General features: G+C 34.5%; 2 protein-coding genes across 4 annotated transcripts in view; both read right to left on the bottom strand.

Annotated features, from left to right (window-relative positions):
* Window positions 1-3,526: 3,526 nt before the first annotated feature.
* Window positions 3,527-22,602, bottom strand: part of MTMR6 (myotubularin related protein 6) — a 38,769-nt gene continuing 19,693 nt past the window's right edge. Inside the window, exons 1-11 of one of the 3 annotated variants that reach the window (XM_038573464.1) lie at window positions 21,325-21,579; window positions 19,454-19,588; window positions 18,695-18,808; window positions 17,178-17,310; window positions 15,534-15,643; window positions 15,009-15,134; window positions 12,302-12,351; window positions 11,637-11,837; window positions 9,585-9,716; window positions 9,374-9,500; window positions 3,527-6,877 (exon numbers count right to left, since the gene is read on the bottom strand). In XM_038573464.1, the coding sequence (XP_038429392.1) occupies window positions 6,617-6,877; window positions 9,374-9,500; window positions 9,585-9,716; window positions 11,637-11,837; window positions 12,302-12,351; window positions 15,009-15,134; window positions 15,534-15,643; window positions 17,178-17,310; window positions 18,695-18,808; window positions 19,454-19,588; window positions 21,325-21,564 (1,629 nt within the window). In that variant the 5' untranslated portion in view covers window positions 21,565-21,579 and the 3' untranslated portion in view covers window positions 3,527-6,616. Of the gene's footprint in view, window positions 6,878-9,373; window positions 9,501-9,584; window positions 9,717-11,636; window positions 11,838-12,301; window positions 12,352-15,008; window positions 15,135-15,533; window positions 15,644-17,177; window positions 17,311-18,694; window positions 18,809-19,453; window positions 19,589-21,324; window positions 21,580-22,602 lie in introns of those variants that run through there. The other 2 variants (XM_038573462.1, XM_038573463.1) reach the window with 2 other exon arrangements.
* On the bottom strand, window positions 19,609-21,246 carry LOC119865916 (U6 snRNA-associated Sm-like protein LSm3). Its single transcript, XM_038573465.1, has one exon. The coding sequence runs from the start codon at window positions 21,229-21,231 to the stop codon at window positions 20,923-20,925; it is 309 nt and encodes a 102-aa protein (XP_038429393.1). The 5' UTR covers window positions 21,232-21,246; the 3' UTR covers window positions 19,609-20,922.

Here is a 22,602-nt window from a genome sequence, read left to right as displayed (position 1 = left end):
GACCACGTTTAAAATTTTTTTACTTATTTATTTTTAGAGAGAAAGAGTGGGAGGACAGAGGGAGAGAATTGTTTTTTTAAATTTTATTGAGAGAGTAAAAGCAAGCAGGGGAGAGCAACGGGAGAGGGAGAGGGAGAATCTCAAACAGACACCGCACTCAGTATGGAGTCCAACGTGGGACTCCATCTCACAACCCTAAGATCATGACCTGAGCCAAAATCAAGAATTAGAGGCTCGACCAACTGAGCCATCCAGGTACCCTGGGACATACCACTTTAATCAAAGGATCGTAATAAATACCACCCAGTAGCAGAATAAAATGATTTCACAGTACAAAAGAACTCGTCATGAAATTCAAGGAAACACTGAGAAATGGTTCCCGATTGAAGAAGCTAATGAGAGAACCAAATTCAACATGTGGATTCAATAGTTGGATTGCCTTTTAAAATAAAGGTAATTTATTAATTTATTAATTAGGTAAAGGTATTTATTAATTAAATATTTTATTATTTACTTTTTAAAGATATGGAAAGGACAGCTGGAAAATTTGAACGCTAGTCTGAGGATTATAGCGTGGTTAACTTTCTGGTTTTGATGGCCGCACTGCAGTTATATGAAAATATCTTTGGAAGGAAAATACACTTAAGTGCCTAAAGGAGATGGAGCAACATGTCAGCATCTTACTATCAACAGGGTTCAGGAAAAAAAGTTTCTTCTATCCTTGCAACTTTTCTGAATAGTTGAGATTGTCTCAAAATAAATACTAAAAATATTAGTAAAGAAAACCCTGAGAAAGAAAAGTGACAAGGCAGGGTTAGCTTTATTATGTAGCCTTGATAAATATAGCTGTATGGCTTTAGTACATGAATAGACACACGAACGCTAAGGAAGAGAATCCAGAAGCACATAAATATGACATCTCAAATCACTGACAAGAAGGTGAATTTACTAACAAATGACTGAAATAACCAGATAACCATTTGGGAAAAGATAAATTTGGAGCCATATTTCTTTTTATATACCAGAACAAACTTCAAATCAGAGTCAAATGAAAAAACAAAATCTTGTAAGTACTAAAAGAGCATAGGTGAAGTCTTTTATAGCCTAGAATCAGAAAGTCTAACTATAACTCAAACGAGAAGCAATGTAAGATTAACATAATTCCATCTCCAAAATATAAAACTCTGTTGCATGGCAAAAAGCACCAGAAGCAAATGACAAATAAGAATATATTTAGCACATTATATCATAGAGAAAGAGTTAGTCTCCCTAAAATATAAAAAGCTCATAAAGATAAAACAGAACCTGTTCAGAAAAAAATGGGCAAAAGAGATAAATAGACAATTCATGGAAAAGTGCAAATGGCCTTAAATATATGAAAAAGAAAAAAATATACTGATACCTTATCCAACCACCTACATATCTTTACAATGCCTATCTATCTATCTATCTATCTACACACACACATTTTGAATTATTTGGGTAAAATGGCATTTCTGAAATCTGTTTTAATATATGTCAATAACAAAAAACAAGAGTATCAAATATAATTAGCAAACTGCCATTAATAATTGATTCTACAGAGATACATGGTTTCATTATATTACTCTTAATTTTGAACTTTTGGACATTTGCATGATTAAAAGTTTAAAAAAATAGGAATGACTTAACTAGTATAATAAAATCTATACAATGAAGTACTATGCAGCCATAAAGAAGCAATGAGCAAGCTCTATTTGTAATGATACAAAGTAATCTCCAAGATTCAGTTAAGTGAAAATAAAAAAGCAAAGTATAGAATAGTATATGTAGTATGATCTATCCTTTGTTCAAGAAAAAAAGGGAATAAATATATATATGTATATACATAAGTATGCACATATATACATATTTTCAAAAAGAAACATTGAAAGAGCAATAGAAACCAATAAAAATGGCTACCTATGTGGGAAGGATAGAAGGGTAGAGGGAAAAAAAACAGGGTGGAAGGGATGGTAATAAAATAAGACTTCTGCATACACTTTTTAAAAAAAGATTATTTATTCATGAGAGACACAAAGAGAGAGGCAGAGACAGGCAGAGGAAGAAGCAGATTCCCCGTGGGGAGCCTGATGCAGAACTCAACCCCAGGACCCCAGGATCATGCCCTGAGCCAAAGGTAGATGCTCAACCATTAAGCCACCCAGGTGCCGCTGCATTTACCTTTATACATAAGTTTGAATTTTTAACTATGCTTTATCTATTTAAAAATCCACTAAATGAAAAAGAAAATTAGTATATCTTAAGTTTGAAAACAAAATGTCTCAGTTGTATTTCAAATTAGTACAGACATACCTTGTTTTATTGTGCTTAGATTTTCTTTTTTTTTTTTTTTTTTTTTTACAAGTGGTAAGATACTCTATTGCTGTTCAAGACATCAATGCAAAGGAAAGTAAGGGACTGTTCAAGATAAGAGATTTAAGAGCTACAAGGAAATGCCATGCATGAACCTTCATTGGACAGGAGTTGAAAATTAAGGAAAAAGCCATATGGAGTCAGTGAAAGACTGGATTTTAGATGAAATCAGTGGATTATTAACGTCTTAGGTGTGCTAATGGTTTCATCATTCAGGATAAACTAGGTGATGCTATAGTAACAATGAGCCCAAACACAAGTTTATTTCTCACCCCTCTCGTGTAGCATTTTGGTGTTACGCCCCCAAGCTATTGCTCTTCACCCAAGAGTAATTCTGCATTTCCTTTAAGAATAAGAGATGCTTACTGATCAGGGTCATGGTTTAGAGTGTGATTCTCCTACCATTAGGCAGCAGAATCTCCAAAACATATTTAATGCAAACATATCTGAAATTAGCTTTGTTACACATTCCACTGTCTTACGAAAGTCACTGTGCAGAGATATTTTACTTGCTTAGAAATAACTACAGTAGCACTAATATTGTTTATATAAATAGCAGAAATTAGTGTTTTATTTTCTTAGAATAGTATATATCCTGTTGTTTAGTCAATTATTTTAAATTACAGTCTTTTTCTAGAGACAGATTTCTAAAGCTTAGTCTGTATTTTTAAAAAGAGCTTCTACATTTTAACTAACTAAAACATGTGAACGCCAATTAGACTACTGCATGGAAAAGCCAACAAAATAGCTAAAACTTGGCCAATGAAAATAGATCGATATCACTGATAAAAGTCTACAACTGTTCTAAACAGTTTTGTAAATGAACAGGATTTCACCCAACTTAGAATGCCAATGGAAAATGTTTCAGTACTCTAAAGCTGACCTGGGGAAAAAAAGAAAAAAGGTAGAAAAGGCTATTCGAATAGCCAAAATGCAGAACACTGGAAACACTGAACACTGGTGAGGATGTGTGGCAACTGGTGGGGATGCAAATGGTGCAGACACTTTGGAAGACAGTTTGGCAGTTGCTTACAAAATTAAACATGCTCTTACTATACAACCCAGTAAGTGCACTCCTTGGTATCCACTCAAAGGAGTTGAAAACTTCTGTCCATACAAAAACCTGCACACGGATGTTTAAAGCAAACTTTATTCACAATTGCTGTAACTTGGAAGCAAGCCAGACATCCTACAATAGGTGGATTTATAAACTGTGGTACATCCAGGCAACAGAATATTATTCAGTGCTAAAGAAGTGAGTGAGCTATCAAGACATGAAAAAACACAGAAGCTTTTTCAAATTTCTAAAACTTCAAGTTTTAGAACTTGAAATGCATTAAGTGAAAGAAGTCAATGTGAAAGGCTACACACTGTACAATCCCTACTATGTGACACTCTAGAAATGGTAAAACTATGGAGACAATAGAAAGATCAGTGGTTGCCAGAGGTAGGGGGATAAGGAGGGACGGATAGGAAGAACAGAGGATTTTTTTGGGCCATGAAAAATACGTTGTATGATACTATAAAGGTCATCATACATTTGTCCAAAGCCCACAGAATATACAACAGTAAGGATGAACACTAAGGTAAACTATGGACTTGGGGTAATGATGATGTCAATGCAGGTTCATCAATTGAACAAATGTAGCACTCTGGTGGGGTATATAAAAAATTTCTGGACCTTCCTCTCAATTTTGTTGTGAACCTAAAACTACTCTTAAAAAAATAGTCTTTAAAAAAAAAAAGGGAGGGGTCCTGATACTACCCCCTGCTGCCCTGCTACTCTACCAAATAAAGAGAACTTAAAAAAAAAAAAAAAAAAAAAAGATTTCCCTCCATCGCTATTTAGTCAAGATTCCCTGAGCTACTTCTCGCCTAGCTAACCTTTCAAAACACTCTCATATAAACTTTTTCCTGTAAGTCATTTTCCTTGTGTTTATCTCCAGATCTCTAGATCTGCCTTTGGGGAGACATTTTTACTCTGAATGTATATACTCACTAGACACTGCCTTCCACCAAAACTGTGACATTATCAACTCTATCTGCTGAAACTTTTAGCCCACTATACCTGTTTTAAATATTTTGGAAATTATTTTTATATATAAGTTATTATTTATCAAGATCGAACTTTGGGAAAAGGAATTGCTCAAACCCTATACTGTTTAGATTAGTATAATGTGCAGGTCCAATTGCCTACTTGAGCAAAGAAAAAACCAACCACAACTTGATTCCATTTGTTTTTTTCCTCAAAAGAAAAATATCCAAAGTAAAATATGAATATTTAATTACCTTTAAATAATATATCTAATAATTTACATGCTATACATCCCCAAACACACCGAACGTAAATTTTATATGACATATACACAATCTGCTTTCTGCCAACATATACTCTGTAGGTCACTTAAGATGTTAACTAATTTCTCAGTCCATGTGTGAGCACATAAACACACACACACACACACACACACACACATATATATACATATGCCTGAAGTTGAAGATAATAAACCAAAAACATGTGAATATAAGAAATCTGCTAAGGAAGATTCTAAAACCACAATCAGTAACTGGAACCAAATAACAAGGCACAAAAGCTTCCCTTTGTGGTCACAAAGATTAAGTTTCCTGTCCCAGTGCTTAAGTATGGAAATAGGCTTGGCTAAATCACAAACTATATTTAATAGTGCATTTCTGTTACTGTTTAAAAAGGAGTATTTTTCTTATTACATAATGCATTACACAAAAGCATTGGAAAAATAAACAGGATAAGTTCTTATACAATAAAGCTTTTTTTTCATTTGAAAAAGATATTTGCTTATGCTCAAAACTAATGTAATAGATATAAGTATAGTAAAGAGAAGCATTAGGGATCCTATCCAGGTTTCCTACTACCCCTACATCATACCTCTTGCCAGTCATGTTACTTCAACCTTCAATTTTAAAGTCAGCTGGATGATACTGTGAATTTTTTTTTTTTTTTGTCATTTAAAGATATGTTCCTAGCACACAGAACGGTTAACATAACATTGGAAAATGAAACTTTTCCTAGCATTTAAGTTGTTTTTGCTAAACATTAGCTTTGCACTAGGCTATCCTTAATTTTCCCTTTTTTTTCCCCTATGTTAACAGAGAAGAAAAAATGTTCCACATAGAAATGGCTGCTTTAAAATTCATGCAACCAAGCGAAATCTAAACTATTTGTACTTCCCTTTTGTTTAACCCCCAAAATTGGGGGAAACTGAAAGTCTGTCCTAGGAAGAGTAACTCACTGAAAGAAAACCATATACATATATACTCTTCATTGTCTTTTAAGAACAGTGTTACAGTCGCTTTTTAAAGTTTCACAGTTATCAAGGGAATAAAGCCACCACCAAGTAAGAATCAAAAGAATGCAGTAATCTATGCATAAAAGACAGTCAAACATGTTTACACATATTCAAGAAATCAATACTCTAAGCTGTAAATAATGTCATCAAATGTAGCACTGCACAAACTGTCATCAGAATAAAACGTTCAGTTTCATTAATTTTGAATATGGACATGGGACCAGCCAACCATGAACTTAATGGTGCACTTCTACATGTTTGCACAGGAGTATTGTAGCATGCAGCCCCTGCAGTAATGACAGTGTACTTCTTTAAAAATCAAACAAGGCTGACCAAAAGAAAAAAACAAAAAATCCAAAAACGCTCTTGGCTATAAAACTTAAGAGTAAAGGATGAATTGAGATTTTAAGGCTTTCTTAGAATATTTTTCATGGCACTTCTACATTAAACATCACCAATTGGCAAAACATGTAAATATTCATAGTTACATAGTTATGTAATCAAAAGTACATGCCATGTCAATTATTAAGTAAGGGAGAGCTTTGTCAAGTTTTGTTTTCTGGCAATTAAGTTATAGTTAAGGAAAGTTGTTCATGTTTGGCTGTAATTAACATATAAATCATACAGAAATGTCAATTCACTAGTTTATAGTACAAATTGTGTTTTGAATAAATCTGCCAGTACCACTTGTTTCTTAAAGAACTGAAAGTCATTCCTTGCTGGAAATGCAATTAAACTGACTTATTTCTCTCATAGGAGGAGTTATTACCATTTCTCCAACTATTAAACTCTAAGATCGTTATCAGACAAATTCCTTTTGGTCATGCACACTGATCATCTTCGCAATAATCCATTTCTTGCACCACAGTCAGTCCAGAACAGATTTTATGGATCTAACAGGTCATTCTTGCCACACCATACTCTAGGCTGACCACACCGGGTTCTGATTTGGAATACTCTTCAGCATATTCACTGTAACGATTATCTGCTGGGTTGCTGCCCTCTATAGTTCGAAGAGCATGATTCACAGGTAACAGAGTTTGCTCCTTAAAACACAAGGAAGTTTTGAGGGTAGGTGATTCAGGATGAACTGAATGTAACAACTCCTTGGTAAGAATTCCATCTGTTTGCTTACTTTTACGTTGCTTAATTTTCTAGAACAAATCCAAATTTGAAAAAAATTAATTATACATACCACATATTCAATATAGGTTAGAAAAAAAATGATCTCTTTATGAACAATACAAAGTTAAATCTCAAAAAAATTAATAAACCTAGTGCAGAAGAATAAGACATGGTTGAGAATCCTAATTGTGTACAACTTTTACAGTGGAAAATGGTTATTACACTTGACTGCAAAAGATCATTAGGCTTTCATATCTGAAAAGAGCACACATTACCTAGAAAGTATAAAAAGTAAATATCTTATAATAAAAGAAGTATGTATGAGACTTCACCTAGAATCATAACTGTATAATGTAATAAGCACACACTTATTTATTACCTAAAGGTTTTATTGCCTAAATAACTTTCTTACATGGTTCCCCTACAATGACTTGTTAGATAAACACAAAAAGGTAGAATACAACAAAATTTTAAAAAATTTTTATTTTTTGAAATATTTATATATACATTTTTGAGAGAAAGAGAGAGCAGGGGAGGGAAAGAGAAAGCATTTCAAGCAGACTCTCTGCTGAGTGCAGAGCCTGACAAAGGGCTGTATCTCACAAGCGTGAGATCATGACCTGTGCCAAAAGCAAGAGTTGGCCACTCAGCTGACTGTGGACCACCCCAGCGCCCCAACAGAACTTTTTTAAAACATAAGATTTTAAAAGTATTCTTTGGCAGAGTATCACACTCTCCAAATCCTTGGACTGATCTCTAGCCACTCATGGGCTTGCCTCTCTTTTGACATATTTTCCTACCTTCTCTTCAAGCAGTCATTAATTACCTTCTTATCTGCTTGAGAGACAGACATGACAGTCTGAGTTACAACAACTGTCTAGGATTTTTAAAGTATGTATTTACTGATCCTCTTTGCTTATATATGATGACAGAGAAAAGATTATAAGAAAGTCTAACAGTGGAGAGAGACTTCTTACACAAGATACAAAAGGCACAAAACATAACTTGACTGCATTAAAATTCAAAACATCTATAAAAAACATACCACAAATAAAATGGAGAAGATGAGAACAGACTGAGCAGAGCCACTTGTGAGTTACACACACACACACACACCTCTAATAAAGAATTAATGTCTGGTATACAAAGAACTCTTACAGATCAATAAAGAAAAGGCAGATATGCCAACAGAGAAATGAATAGAATTTGGAATAGGCCATTCAGAGAACAGGAAAAATCAAATGGCCAACTAAATATATGAAAAGTCATTCAACTTCCTTTGTTATCAAGGAAATCCAAAACTGAAAACAATATGCATGTAAGAGATTATATAGTAGATATTAATAAAACATATAAATTAAAGCTACATGTATCAACATGGATAAATTTTAAAAACAATGTTGAGTAAAATAAAGCATCATGGTATAACAACCTTTATACAGTTTTTAAAGCATGCAGTTCCTTAAAAGCTGGGTGAAGGGCACATATGCATTCATGTTGTCTGTTGCTCTTTTATACCTTATAAAAAATATATTCTTTTGTATTTTTTCAATATATAATAAAAATATTTTAAATCACACAAAATAATATTATAAATCGTGGATAAAAACATATATAGAAGTACAAAAATATGCACAGGACCAATTAACACCAAATTCAGCCCAAAGTAGGTGGGGAGGGCTGAGCAGGAGTATACTTCTTCAAATATATCTATCATGTTTCATTTCTTAAAACAAAAACATGAAAAATCTGAAGCAAATATGATAAATGTTAAAATCTCACAAAGCTAGGTGGTAAATACCCTGATATTTATTATGTTCTTATCTCTACTTTTCTATATACAGCTGACCCCTGAACAACACAGGGGTTGGGGGAAGCAACTCTCCATGAAATAAAAAATCCACATATAACTTTTGACTCCCCCAAAACGTAACTACTAATAGCTACTGTTGACTGGAATTCTTACCAATAGCATACACATTGATACAATTGACATATATTCTCTAAGTTATATTAATAATATAACTCTTGACTGGAATTCTTACCAATAGCATACACATTGATACAATTGACATATATTCTCTAAGTTATATTAATATTAATAATATAACTGTTGACTGGATTTCTTACCAATAGCATACACATTGACACAATTGACACATATTCTTTAAGGTATATTAATACCATATTCTCACAATAAAGCTAGAGAAGAAAAAAGTTACTAAGAAAACCATAAGAGAAAATACATTTACAGTATTGTAATTATCGAAAAAAAATCCACTTGTAAGTGGACCTGTGCAGTTCAAACCTATGTTGTTCAAGGGTCAACTGTACTTCAACTACTTCAATTTGAAAATTCAGGGAAAACAATTCAAACTAACCTATTGAAAACAGAGATCTGATTACTTTGAAACAATCATGTATACTTCTGAGGTTTCCATATATACTAATTTACACTAAGAATATAAGTAAGGAAACACATTAATTTAGTATTCCAAATATATTAGATACTTCAGAATACTTACAGATTCTAAGTCTTTAATATCGTTCTCTAACTGTTCATTTTGCTCATTCATATTCATAATTATATTAAACATGGACTGTCTAGGATGCAATGTTCGATCAAACTGGTGGTACATGTTTCTCCAAAACCTTTATGACAAAGACAAAAACAACAACTCAATAAATTGTGTTTGAGAAAAATAAGGTATAGATACCTCAATGATGTCAACTTACTTAAAATTGAAGGAGACTGTATTTGGCTCCAACACGGCAAATTTTGGAGATTTGGAACTATAGAGGGGATTTAAGTACTTCTTTTGGTCATCCAGGAGAAATGGCCACAGGGAGTAAGTCTTCTCCTTTAACCTTAACATAATGAGAAAAACCAAGATGTTTCCCACAGATGCTAATACTCATTTTTATAAACAGGCAATTGTTTCCCAAGTAGATTTCAGTTTTAATTTTTCCTTCTATTTGCAATCTGACCTCACCTTGTCTCTGAATTCTGTATTCTCCCTTTTCTCCTTTATCACATATAATCATGAAATAAATAAAACCAGGTCTCTTTGGACATAACATAGGTCTACCATTTTCTCTCACAACCATACACGTTAAGAGATTCCTTTCAGCTCACATAATTTCATAGACATGGTCTCTGTTATACCTATTTCAAATCAGCAGACGCTTTGAGTAAGACACTTGAATCACTGTATCTGGGTGGTAGCAGCATGTATTATAGAGCAGGGACAAATTTAAGTGCAAGTGAATAGCAAAAAAAGGAAGTAGGAAAAATCAGGATGTTATTCAACAGTAAAAAGATGCCAATTATATTGCAACTCTAAAAGTTACATGAAGTAAGTGGATAAAGGGTAGAATGGATTAGGCCAAATAACCATAAAATAGATAGGGGACCAGGGGAAAAATGGAGTCTGCTCATTTCTCTATGACTCCTAAGATGACCGATAAGTAAATTCTTAGAGAAAGACTATTAGGAAATAAATGTTTTTATTATCATCTTCGTTTGTAAGACGATGTTTGGCACTAACTGAGAAGAATAGTTTTTTTTTTTTTTCTAAAATAGCTCTCTACTTTAAGAGTCACTTGCTCCAAATTATAATAAGCTACTATGAATTACTATAGCACAGAGCTAAAGTCTTAACGCTCTTTGATTTGTTCATCTCTGTCATACTCTTATTTCACTTGTAATTCCCTTTACACATCTTTAGAGTCTTCCAAGTGCTCTCACTTCTGCCTTCAATTCTTTTTTTTTTTTAAATACATTCATGAGAGACAGAGAGAGAGAGAGAGAGAAGCACAGACACAGGCAGAGGAAGAAGCAGGCTCCCCATGGGGAGCCAGATGCAGGACTCAATTCCAGGACCCCGGGATTATGCTCTGAGCCAAAGGCAGAGGCTCAACCACTGAGCCACCCAGGTGCCTTCAATTCTGTTGAGAGTGAGAGAGTATGTGGCTGTCTTCAAACCACTACCAGATTTAGCTTCTCTAATATGTCACTTGGACATTTAAGAATCTACAACTGAAAAAAAAAAAAGAAAAAAGAAAAAAGAATCTACAACTGTTCTTTATTGACTTGTAAGAAATCTAAAAGTTAGAAACCCAACCTAAAAAAAAAAGTATATAAGAACTTTTCGCTGTCTTATCCTGCATCTCCTTTGCAGCAAAATTTAGCGAGAAACCCCTACTCCCAAAGACTGGTTAGGAAAGAAGAGGTTTAAGACCCAACTCAGGGACACACTGCAGCCAACATAGATAGATCTATGTTCCTCAACCTGCCTAGAAGTGTGAGGAGAACTGGCCTCATCTTACCTTAAAGCCTACAGTTTTTAAATCCTTTACCAAACATTAAAGCTTAGTGATTAATACTTTCTAGGAAATGAAATACTGTTAAGATTTTTCTGTTTTACACATATATTCAGACCAGCAAGGAGTAGGAGGGTGGTTTCCAGGGTGTTGGTAAAGGTTTCTTGTTCTAGGTACTGATTACATAAATGAATGAGTTTCAGATTTATTGAGCTTTATACTTATGCTATATTACTTTTCTGTATGTATGTGCTACATTTCAAAACAAATTTTTAAAATGTGTTTTTACTATCAACCTGAGGATGTGAGGGAAAGAGGGCACTTAGCTTCAGAAATACAATAAAATCTTTACATTAAAATTCAGTTTTATTACATACTGTCAAGATATTTTATGTTCAACCATGATTTATGTTAGAACTCAACTAAGTAGGAAAAAAAGAGCCCACTGTATGCAAACTATCTTACTTGAGCTCTTCTCTTTCCTTCTGACAATTTCCAAGGAAGTTTCCAAATTGGCATGAATGAATATGTTCATGGATCTGAAGAAGAAATGCTTCATTGAATTCAAAGGCTTGTGGGAACTGTTCGGTCAAATGCCACACACACTCCAAGAACTGAGTAAACACCGGTGAGACTTCCTTTGGGTCACCATCCAAATGGCCACACCTAGCCCCACAGAAAGTATAAGCTTTTAAAAATGCCTCTGGAAGAAGTCAATTTGTTCAGGTATTATCAAATTTAAACATACACACAGGAACCTAAAACATTCTATCTAAAAAAAAAAGCATAATGTTTTTACTAAAACAATTTAAATTTAGGAGGTTTTCAACCACAACATTAAAGGGTCTATTACCTTTTAAGTACCACAATCCAGACAAAAAAGAAAGGTAACAAGCTGCCATGAAAATTAACAAAGGAAAAAAAAAAAAAGAAAATTAACAAAGGTATGAGAATTGAAAGAGATGACAGAAAAAAATTAAATCAATTTTCATACCAAAAAAAAAAAATAAACCTATTGGCACTCTCATCTGCCACTGGACATGCGAATTCATGAAGAACAGAAATATCTTCGCACTCTAAAATGGTCTTATTAGTTTTACAAAATACATAAATGTAAAACTATGACTCACCTTTCTGAAAACTTATGTCCAAAAGAGATCCAATCCTTTTCTATTAAAACCTTAATGACAAAAAGTAAAATCCAATTTACAACTACTTTCCATTTCTTTTGTCTAAAATGGATTCAATTCTATTAACAACATTTATCCTTTTAACTTAAGGTTGTAAACAAAACAAAACAAACTGTTGTTTAATTATAGGTAAAAGACAGTAAGAACCTGGATTAGAGGTTGGTTTAACAAAGAGTAAAAATGACACATAAAAGAAAAATACGGTAGTCCTGGGACTTAAATCATTTTGGTTGTGTTTATTACCTTTTAAGTGAAAACTACATGTTATAAAGCACTAGCACAATTACATTTTTGCATATCTAATGATGATATCTGCATAGAAAAATGGCTAGGAAAATGTAAATCAAAATGTTCACAGTGTTAACTGGGGGTAGTATAAACTGGAGTGTATGCTTTAAACCTTTGGTTTATTTGTACATTACTTATATAATACTTACCAAAAAAAGAATGATAAAGAGACCAATAAAAAGTGTATATTCAAATTCAGATGGTGATAGCTAATCTCTTGAATGGACTATCTTAATCTGTTTTCTCTGAGTAATAGGCTACTGAATATAATTCTACTGAATAACAATAGGCTTCTAATTTTTTTCAGTCTAATTTATACATTGTATCTTCTTAGTATTTAATGTATCTTGTAATTTCATTAAATAATCACCAAGCACATTCTTTTCAGTGTCAAAACTGCCACCTTTAGAGGGGAGCTAAGATGGCAGCAGAATAGGAGGACTCTAGGCTGGTTTTGTCAGTTGAACACAGGTAATTATCAAATCATCCTAACACCCCCAGAAACTGGCCTAAAGACTGATGGAACAAACTCTACAACTATGGGGAGAGAAGAAGCCTCATCGAAGAAGCACTGAGTGGCAACATGATCCTTACTTTCAGCTGAGCACTCTCTGGTACAGGGAGGTTAAATTCCTACCAGTTAAAATGATGAGACAGAGAAATTTACCCCAAAAGAAAGAAGGGAGGTAGTATCCACTGCCAGGGATTTAAAAAAAACAACCACCTTTAGCTTCTCTTTGTTGTAAATCTCTTCAGAAAGCCACATATTGTGACAGGGTAAGATTCAGTTTCTGGGGCCATGTTGCCTAAGCTCAAATCCTAGCTTCACCACTTCCACCTGTGTGACCTCAGGCAAGTGGTTCTCAGGCTGGAGCCCCAGGTTTTACCAAAGGTCCTCTGCTGCTCCTCTACACACCCACATTTAAAACCTAACTCAGTATCTTTCTCACTCAACTTAGACTTCTACTTCTCTCAGTAGTGACCAAGAGAACAGCACAATCCATCCTAGCAACTGAGTCCAGAGACAGGAAATCATCCTGGAAGAGAGCTCCTCTCTTCTCCACATCCAATCCAAGAACAATTCTTACTGATTCTACTTTCTCAGCATCCCTGGAGGCTGAACCTACTACCTCCTCTTGCATTTGTGTGGTACTGCCTTACTCCTGGGACCTCTTTTCTCTCCAGAGCTATTCTACCAGTTTCTACACTGGTCTTCCTGCCTTCATGTCCATGCCCCTCCACTTTGAAGATAGCAAGCCATCATTTTACAAAGCAGATCTAAGCAAGTTACCATTTCTTTTATTTGAAGCTCTTTAATGGCTCTCACTACCCAAAGAGGGTAAAGGCTAAATTCCAGTCTTCATCCTAACATATCCTTCTGCACCTAAGAGCCTTGCTCTAAAACCCTGAATTCCAGCCATCACACATCACCTGCAGTAAGCCTACAGAGCTATGCTTTGGATTGCATTGTTTCTTTTGCCTGGGAAGCTCTCACATTGTCCCTAGGCACTTATTACATGATTTCATCTGAATGTCTAGCAAGCAATTAAAGCCAAACATGGCAGAGAAAGTATTCCTTGTCTTACATTCTTAAGGTAAGCTGTATGTAATTTTATTTAGCAGCACTTTCATTCCGTCTGTCCAAGACTCAATATGCTAGTGCCACCAAATAATGGTGCTGAAAGGCATCTAGTGATATTAAATATTCCCCTGCTTTAAGATGGCACTGCATTTAATTAAATTAATGGAAACTTTTACTTGCCATGAATTAAGATGTAAAATTTGAAAACATAAGTTAATCTGATTGTATATTAAAAGACAAATAAAAAAACAGTAGCCAGGGCTTTAACTTCACAAAGCAGAAAATCTATTCAACTAGAAATTTAATCTTCAGATATAAAACATGCTTCCTAATGTGTAATTACAATTAACAAATGAAGGAGTTTTAAACAGAAAGTTTACTCTAGAGTAAAATTTTTAAGTATTCTTATTTGTGCCTTGTTTTATATCACTCACATGCATTGGATAAAAATGAAGGAGAAAATACTGAATATTTCTACTATAACATTTTAGGGGGAAAAAAACGTTTAAAACTAAAGAGGTGGAAATGGAAATCAGTCTGACTCAGAGTTTTTCAGCCTCAGCACTATATACATTTTGGGCCAGATATATCTTTGTTGGAGGCTAACCTATGCAATATAGAGTACTGGCAGCATGCTGGGCCACTACCAGCTAAGTGCCAGTTGTGTCCTTTTCTTTGTACCAACCCAAACTGTCTCCTAACATTGCCAAATGTCTCCTGGAAGGACAAAAATCACTCCTATTTAAGAATCACTGGTCTAGCCAAATCACTCCTTACCATGAATCCTTTGATTGTTCTGTAGTAGGAATCCAATAAAAGAGAGCCAAGGGAACAAACCTGGGAAGTCCTATCCCAACCATCAGAACAATGTACCAGCACACTTGCATTTTCCACCATTATCGCCTGCAAAGAAAGATCACATACTTCAATTACAGCAGAATACATTTTAGGTAGATCAATTAAGTTCTACTTACTCAAAAACTATACTAGCAAATATTGCATTACAAGGAAGAGCAAGGACTGCAATGATAATGCTGCCACAGTATATTTTTTAAAAAACAAGACAAAACACAAAGCAAAACCAAAACAAAACCAAAACTGCTATTTCCAAGTGTCTAGGGATCTCACGTAAGTCCCTAAAGTGCTACATGATTTTTTAAAGCTCAAATTAAAATAAGCCTTATTAAAGAGGTAAAACATAAAAGTTATCTGACTGGAAAGGGTACCAGCACCCAACAGAATAAATGCAATCCTTCCCAACCATTAAAAATCCCCAATCAAAAATGAGTGAAGAAGAGTTACTTTGGCTAAGAAGATTGCAGCATCCATAACAGCTTTGATGTGGCGAAGCCATCCTGAGCTCTCCAAACCAGAGTAGAAATCACTGACAGAAAGCCCTTTGGTACCATTGACTGAAAGGGGGAAAAAAACATTTCGATTAGAATGCAGCCAGAGCCTCCACTTCTCCTATTCAAGCTCCCTGAGTGAGTGAATTGGGGGGAAGAACACAAAATAAAATGCGAGACTCTATAAATGAAAAGATGCTATTAGAACCTCAATACTGGATTTTCTGGGTACATTTTTTTGGTCATTCCTTGTGCTTAAAAAAAGCTCCAATCTCTTCTTTAAAAAAAGAAAAATCTACAGTACAAAGTACTTAATTTCAAAGTCTGATATTTTGGGACACCTGGGTAGCTCAGTAGTTGAGCATCTGCCTTTGGCCCAGGGCGTGACCCTGGAGTCCCAAGATCGAGTCCCATATCGGGCTGCCTGCATAGTCTGCTTCTCTTTCTGCCTATGTCCCTGCCCTCTCTCTCTCTCTCTCTCTCTCTGTGTATCTCATGAAAAAAATAAATAAAAATCTTAAAAAAAAAGTCTGATATTTTAATTTTTAAAATTCCACACTACAACTGGAAAGATACCTTGATACTTATATGGAGCATTATTATCAATTAAGCTTCATTGTACAGACTAAGCAAGACTATCTATATAATAATAACAATTTTTTTTTGCAAAACTATTAGAAATGTACTAATACATCAGCCACTACCCAAAGTGACATGTGAATAATCTAAACTGAAACATGGTGTAATAGTATCAAGTACACACTAGTCAATTTCCAAGACTTAAAAAAGACCTAAAATGTATCATTACTAATTTTTTATCTGATTACATGTTAACATATTTTTAATGCATTAGGTTAAATATATTATGTTAATTTCAATTTTTTTTTTTTACTTTTTATGAATGTGAATATAGGAAAAAGTTTTTTTTTAAGATTTTATTTATTTATTCATGAGAGAGACAGAGAGAGAGGCAGAGACACCGGCAGAGGGAGAAGCAGGCTCCCTGTGGGGAGCCCAATGGGGGATTCAATCCTAGGACTCTGGGATCACACCCCAAGCCAAAGGCAGATGCTCAACCACTGAGCCACCCAGGCATCCTGGAAAATGTTTATTTATTTTTACTTTTTATTTATTTTGAAGATTTTATTGACTTATTCATGAGAGACACAGATAGAGAGGCAGAGACATAGGCAGAAGGAGAATGAGGCTTCTCGCAGGGAGCACAATGTGGGGACTCTGGGATCACACTGAGCCAAAGGCAGAACTCAACTGCTGAGCCACCCAGGCGTCCCTGGAAAAAAAATTTTTTTTTTTTAAGATTTTTAAATTTTATTTATTCATGAGAGAGAGAGAGAGAGAGGGGCAGAGACACAGGCAGAGACACAGGCAGAGGGAAAAGCAGGCTCCATGCAGGGAGCCTGACGTAGGACTTGATCCCAGGTCTCCAGGACAAGGCCCTCGGCTGAAGGCAGGCACTAAACCGCTGAGCCACCTGGGCTGCCCCCTGGAAAATTTTTAAATTACCTAATTTTAAATTTTATAATGTGACTAACATATTTCTATTAGACAAAGTTGCCTCAAAGGCAAACAATAATCATACCTTCCAATAATTTCTGAAGGCTGGACCGCATGACATGAATATTTTCAATTCCAACAAACTGAAATCGAATGTTAGAATAGTTGTCTTCATTTTCATAACCTTTTCCAGCTGCTCTGTTGGCCATTGCATTCAGCTAAAATTTAAAATTTTAGAAATTTATGGACAAATTGCTTTTATCTCTTAGTTTACCAAAAACATAATGGAAATAAATACTAAATAAACCACATTTTAGTAGAATTTAAAGAACTCTTCAAAACTGAGTATGTTACTATTTTTTAATAAGTAAAAGTGTCACATGTTATTAAGAGTAATGAAGGACACTTCATATAAATAACAACATGACTGCTATAAAATGAAAGGTCAGACAAGAAGTTTCCCACAAATAATTTATGAAACTAATTCACTTATGGTTTTAGACAGTTTTCCAAATGTTTGTAATATTTCAAAAGTTAAAAGTTAAAAAGGAAAGAAGTATCTCTTATCTGAATCCTAAATAATTCAGAGGTGAACCAAGCAGGGAAGCTTTTCTGTTACATAATGAACCTATTAGATTCACTTCAGAGCAAGCCTGTGGAACACCTGATCATTCAGAGAGCCATGGGGACTCTGAGGAATCATCTGAAATACACGTGAGATTATTCAAGGTCCTCCATATTAGAGATTACTGGAGGCCCACATAGTATATACCGTGGCATATCATCCAATAGCTTGATACAGCTCCAAGACTTGGGCCAATATAAACTGGCCCCTAAGGGAAAAACAGACTGCCAGTAGGCCCATGGTCTTTGGTTACTAGATCACAGGTTCGTTTAAGATTTGGTATGTTTAATTCTTTCAAATAGGATTTCATGTTGCACGTTACTACAGTTTACAGAATATTCTTATGAACCTGGATGTAACAACAGCTAAATTGGAAGAAAAAATAGCTTTTTATTCAGTAGATGGGGTTCCAGGTTGGTAATAAGAACAGTTCAATTCTACCTACTGTCTCACTGGTTAATTCAGCACCTATGATGGCTAAGATGAGTTAGATATTCAAATACTTCTACAATATTACTAATTAGGTTGAAGTTTAAACTAGTACAAACAATCAAAGAAATGCCTATTTGCTGTGTAGAAATCAATTATACAAATAAAAGATACTAGGTCCTGGGAAACAGATCGCCTTAGGGCCTCATATTCAGAAAGTCTCAGATTACAATTATCTTTTATATCTAATATCACCTAACAGTAGTTCTGACCACTGAATTCACCCAGATCGAACAAGGAAGAAAAATAAAATTTGTCTTACAAGAGATATCATCAACATTTCTGACTTCTAAGAAAGTCTTTTCTTGTTAACAAGATAAAAGATTATCAAATTATCAATTTCTAGTTTTTAATGCTTAATTTACTCAATCTCCTCTTCTGTTTCCTCCATTATATTTTATGAGAATGCATAATGATGAGAATAACTTCTAAAACAGTTATCAGTCTTTTCAACAAAGCTGCCTAAAATTGTGCTCTATATCGCTCACTCGCTTTTTCTCATCGCTTTCTCTTATTTTCTCATCATTCCAGATTTTTGAAGAAATCCTCACTATAATTCTGCCAATGTCCTTTTGTGTAGCCCACCAGCTCTGCATTCGATGCTATAATAAAAATCAAAAGTAATGTTAGCTATTACCATTGAGGATTTTAATTACTTTAGTTTCAGGATCCTATATGAATGAGTTGTTTAACCATGTTTATTAAAAGAAAAAGGGATTCTGACATTGGTCTCAATGATAAAAACTGAACCTAACATTACAGATGCCTAACAGAACAACTATTTCTTGTTCACTATTTATAATTCTCTAGTTCAATGCTTCCTACCTCACTATTTTCCTTATTTTCTTGAATATTTCAAATTGAGGCCCATTATTTTAATACAAAGTGTTTTGACAGTTAAAAATTCTACCAAAAAAATTACTAAGATTTTCTAATTTTTCACAACACACACTATTTAATATTTCTTGACAATAATGTAAGACTTATACATCATCAAGAGTTCCCAATATAAAATTCTGTTTTTCTAGATTTACATATAAATCAGAAGACATAAGAAATCACCATCTGGGAAATTGGTCTCCTAAGTTGGTATCCTTTAAAAGATTGCTCTCCTCAGTATCATTAGCCTCAGTTAATTTAAAACTGGGATTCAGATAGGTTAAATACGGGCAAATTGATCAACTCTCATTAATTAAAGTAACAAAGATAATTAAACTAACAGATTGTACTACATTCAAGACACATACTTTGGGCCTGGTATCCATGACATACATATAGCGATTGACCGGATTGGCTTTACTAATGGCTTGAAGCAAATGTTCATCCTCCAGGCATCTGGCACTGAATCCTGATAGTGGTTGACTACATCGACAAATGGCAGCCTAATTTTAAAAGGACAGAAAACAGATTATCCAAAGATGTCTAAAACATGTCTAAAAAATGCTTAAAAGAAAAACAAAAGTTAAAATCAAACATGTAATCTGTTTAAAAGTTGGCAGGACAATTAGAAGATATTAACCCTGAAATCCTATTTGAATTAAACACTATTTGAACATCCTGATGTCACATAAGTTTTCCCAATATTCTCTTCTGAAAAACTGAAATGCCTCCTTATGTAGTTTGATGAAAAAAATCTTAAGTTCTAAGAAGCAACACTTGATAAATTCTCTACCATATAACCTACTAAGATACTCGCATGCTATGTTCTAGATGAGATACTTTCCACTGAAATTCAAGTAAGGGATTAATCAATAAAGATAGAACAGGATTTTTAAAAATAGCAACATTTGAGTTCTTATAATGTATTATTTTAGCTTTCAGATCTCTATTTAGAAATCAGCTATCTTTATATAAAATGAGACTACAATGAAAAAAGTGAACTTCAAATTTGAGTTAAAATATAAATCTAAGTGTGCAAAAATATCTGTAAGAAGTAGTGATTGTTGGATTAGATATTTACTATTGTTCAAAGTCTTAAAAAAAGATTAGAAGATTTAGACCGAAATACTTTTTTTACAATCTCATTCATACCAGCTCCAACTTAACCCTACCCAATCATTCAAACCATAGTATCATAAAGGGAAAAAAGTATACATAAATTCACACATAAAACCATGAAAATTTAAGAAGATAGAAGAAAATGAAGATTGCTTTATAAAATTCTTTTCAGATGTACTTTTTGATTTCTTAAATTGGGCACTGAATATCTATTTTCAGCCCAACATTCCAATAAACAATGTATAAAAATATGGGTGTGTCAAACCGAGGCCATAACCAGTACTACCTCCCTTCCTATGACTTTTTTACGAAGAACAGACTAGGAATTTCTGTTCAAAGTTTCACTTTCCACCTCTGGTTTCCCAAAAACCAAGTAAAATTCTAATAAAGACATCTAAAATGTATAAAATTGGAAGATCAAAAAGGATGGAAAAGGAGAGAAAAATAGAGTAGAGATTTTTTAAAATTTTTTTAAAATTAAAAAAATTTTTTTTGCATCCTGGTGATCACATTTATTGAAAGAGTTGGAAAAAAATTAAAATGCCCTTTAGCTTAAGAATTTTTGAGTTATCTGCAAATCAACTCATTTCAGGAGTGGAAGAATCCTTAGTCATTTCTTAATATCAAAATGAACGCAGGTTTCTCTTTTGGATGTCTTCTACATTTAAAGAGGCAATCATACAAAATCTCCTATATTCCATACATGATAAACTCTGTTTCAGCCAACTCTTAATGGAGGAGCAACTAGTACAACACCATCTCCCCAGACAAAAAGCATCGGAATATTCCGTTTTGTTGATTTATTTATCTCTTCATATGTTTCTTCATCAATTTCTATAGTAGTCACAGTTTCTTCCACATCTCCCAATATCATATTTAAATGCTGATCATATGCATGTAATCTGCCTCGAAGCTCTCGGTCATTTCTCATTTTCACATAAATTCGCTCATCCAGGCTGAGCCTGATGAGATCCAGGGGCTCTTCTATGGTGTTGGTAGTTTGTTGCTCGCCCACGTCGTCCGCCATCTTTCAAACCCTGTGCCGTTTCCCCAGAGTAGAGATTTTAATAAAATTTTAGGAAATGAAAGCAAATAGACAAGTTAGTAATGACCAATTTACCAGGACAAAGAAAGGTGCCAAGTTGTTATGAGTCAACAATAAGCAAGCATCTTGAGCAGCAAAATCCCAGAAAGACTCAGGATTTGGTACCTCTGAAAGCCTGAGCTGGAGTATAACTGAAAATAGAACTGGTTGAATATCCATATAGGGACTAGTAAAGGCTCCCAGATCTTCCCTCGCCCTGAAGACAAAGTTTACTCTATGAAAAGGATTAACCTGAAGACTGGGGACAATATGCATAGTTGTGGGTAGGAGGGAAGCCCTGTACCCCCCAGAACAAGAGGATTAAGTAAAGCCTACAAAACAAAATGTGAGATCCTCCCATCTGCCTTCCCCCGCTTGAATCCTGGACAGAACTAACACACCATATTGGGATGAAAATTAACAGAAAGAATCCAAAGATAGAGATCACTCATGCACACAAACTTCTAAATAGTTTGTGGTACCTCACTCGTTAAGTATGAGAGGCCAGCCAAGAATCAGGTTTTTTTTTTTTTTTTAACACTGTGTTTTTTGTTTGTTTGTTTGTTTGTTTTCATTTATTTATGATAGTCACACAGAGAGAGAGAGAGAGAGGCAGAGACACAGGCAGAGGGAGAAGCAGGCTCCATGCACCGGGAGCCCGATGTGGGATTCGATCCTGGGTCTCCAGGATCGCGCCCTGGGCCAAAGGCAGGCGCTAAACCGCTGCGCCACCCAGGGTTCCCAAGAATCAGGTATTTGAAAGACATGAAAAACAAAACAAAAAGAAAAAACTCTGAGCAATAGACAACTAATGTGGAAAGCAAAAGAATTCTTTTTAAAAAGTCCTTAACATCTTCAGAGAAACCAGTCATCACGACCATGAATACAAAAGTGTCTAAGAAGTTCAGAAAGTAGGGAGAGTTCTTAGATTTTAAAAACAATATAGAAAAAATAAAGAGATGGGCTGGGAACAAAGTTGAAGTAATCTTCTAAAAACTAGAAAGAGATGGAAAATAGAGAAAATTAAGAAAAATGGAGGTTTACAGAAGCCCATTTGCCAACCAACACACACAAAAACACACAAAAGTGCAAAACAAAGTAACAGAAGAGAGGAAGTCACCACAGAAATAGAGAAGTAACTTCTCAAAAGTGAATTCCCAGAATCTTAAAAAACGTACCAAGGCACTTCATTGTGAAATTTCAGAACTCTGGGGAAAAAAGATTCTAAAAGCTTCCTGAGGAGAAAAAAAATCAGGTCACAAAACACTGGGAGTTAGAACTGGCATGGAACTCCATAACCTACTAGCTGTTAGA

The sequence above is a fragment of the Canis lupus genome, chromosome 25, assembly GCF_011100685.1.
Source record: "Canis lupus familiaris isolate Mischka breed German Shepherd chromosome 25, alternate assembly UU_Cfam_GSD_1.0, whole genome shotgun sequence".
Classification (NCBI taxonomy): Eukaryota; Metazoa; Chordata; class Mammalia; order Carnivora; family Canidae; genus Canis; species Canis lupus.
The sequence above is the reverse complement of the archived record's forward strand: the minus strand, read 5'-3'. Positions and strand labels throughout refer to the sequence as shown.

Excerpts from the sequence above, each read along its gene's own strand:
- LOC119865916 (XM_038573465.1), bottom strand. The coding sequence starts at position 21,231 with ATGGCGGACGACGTGGGCGAGCAACAAACTACCAACACCATAGAAGAG.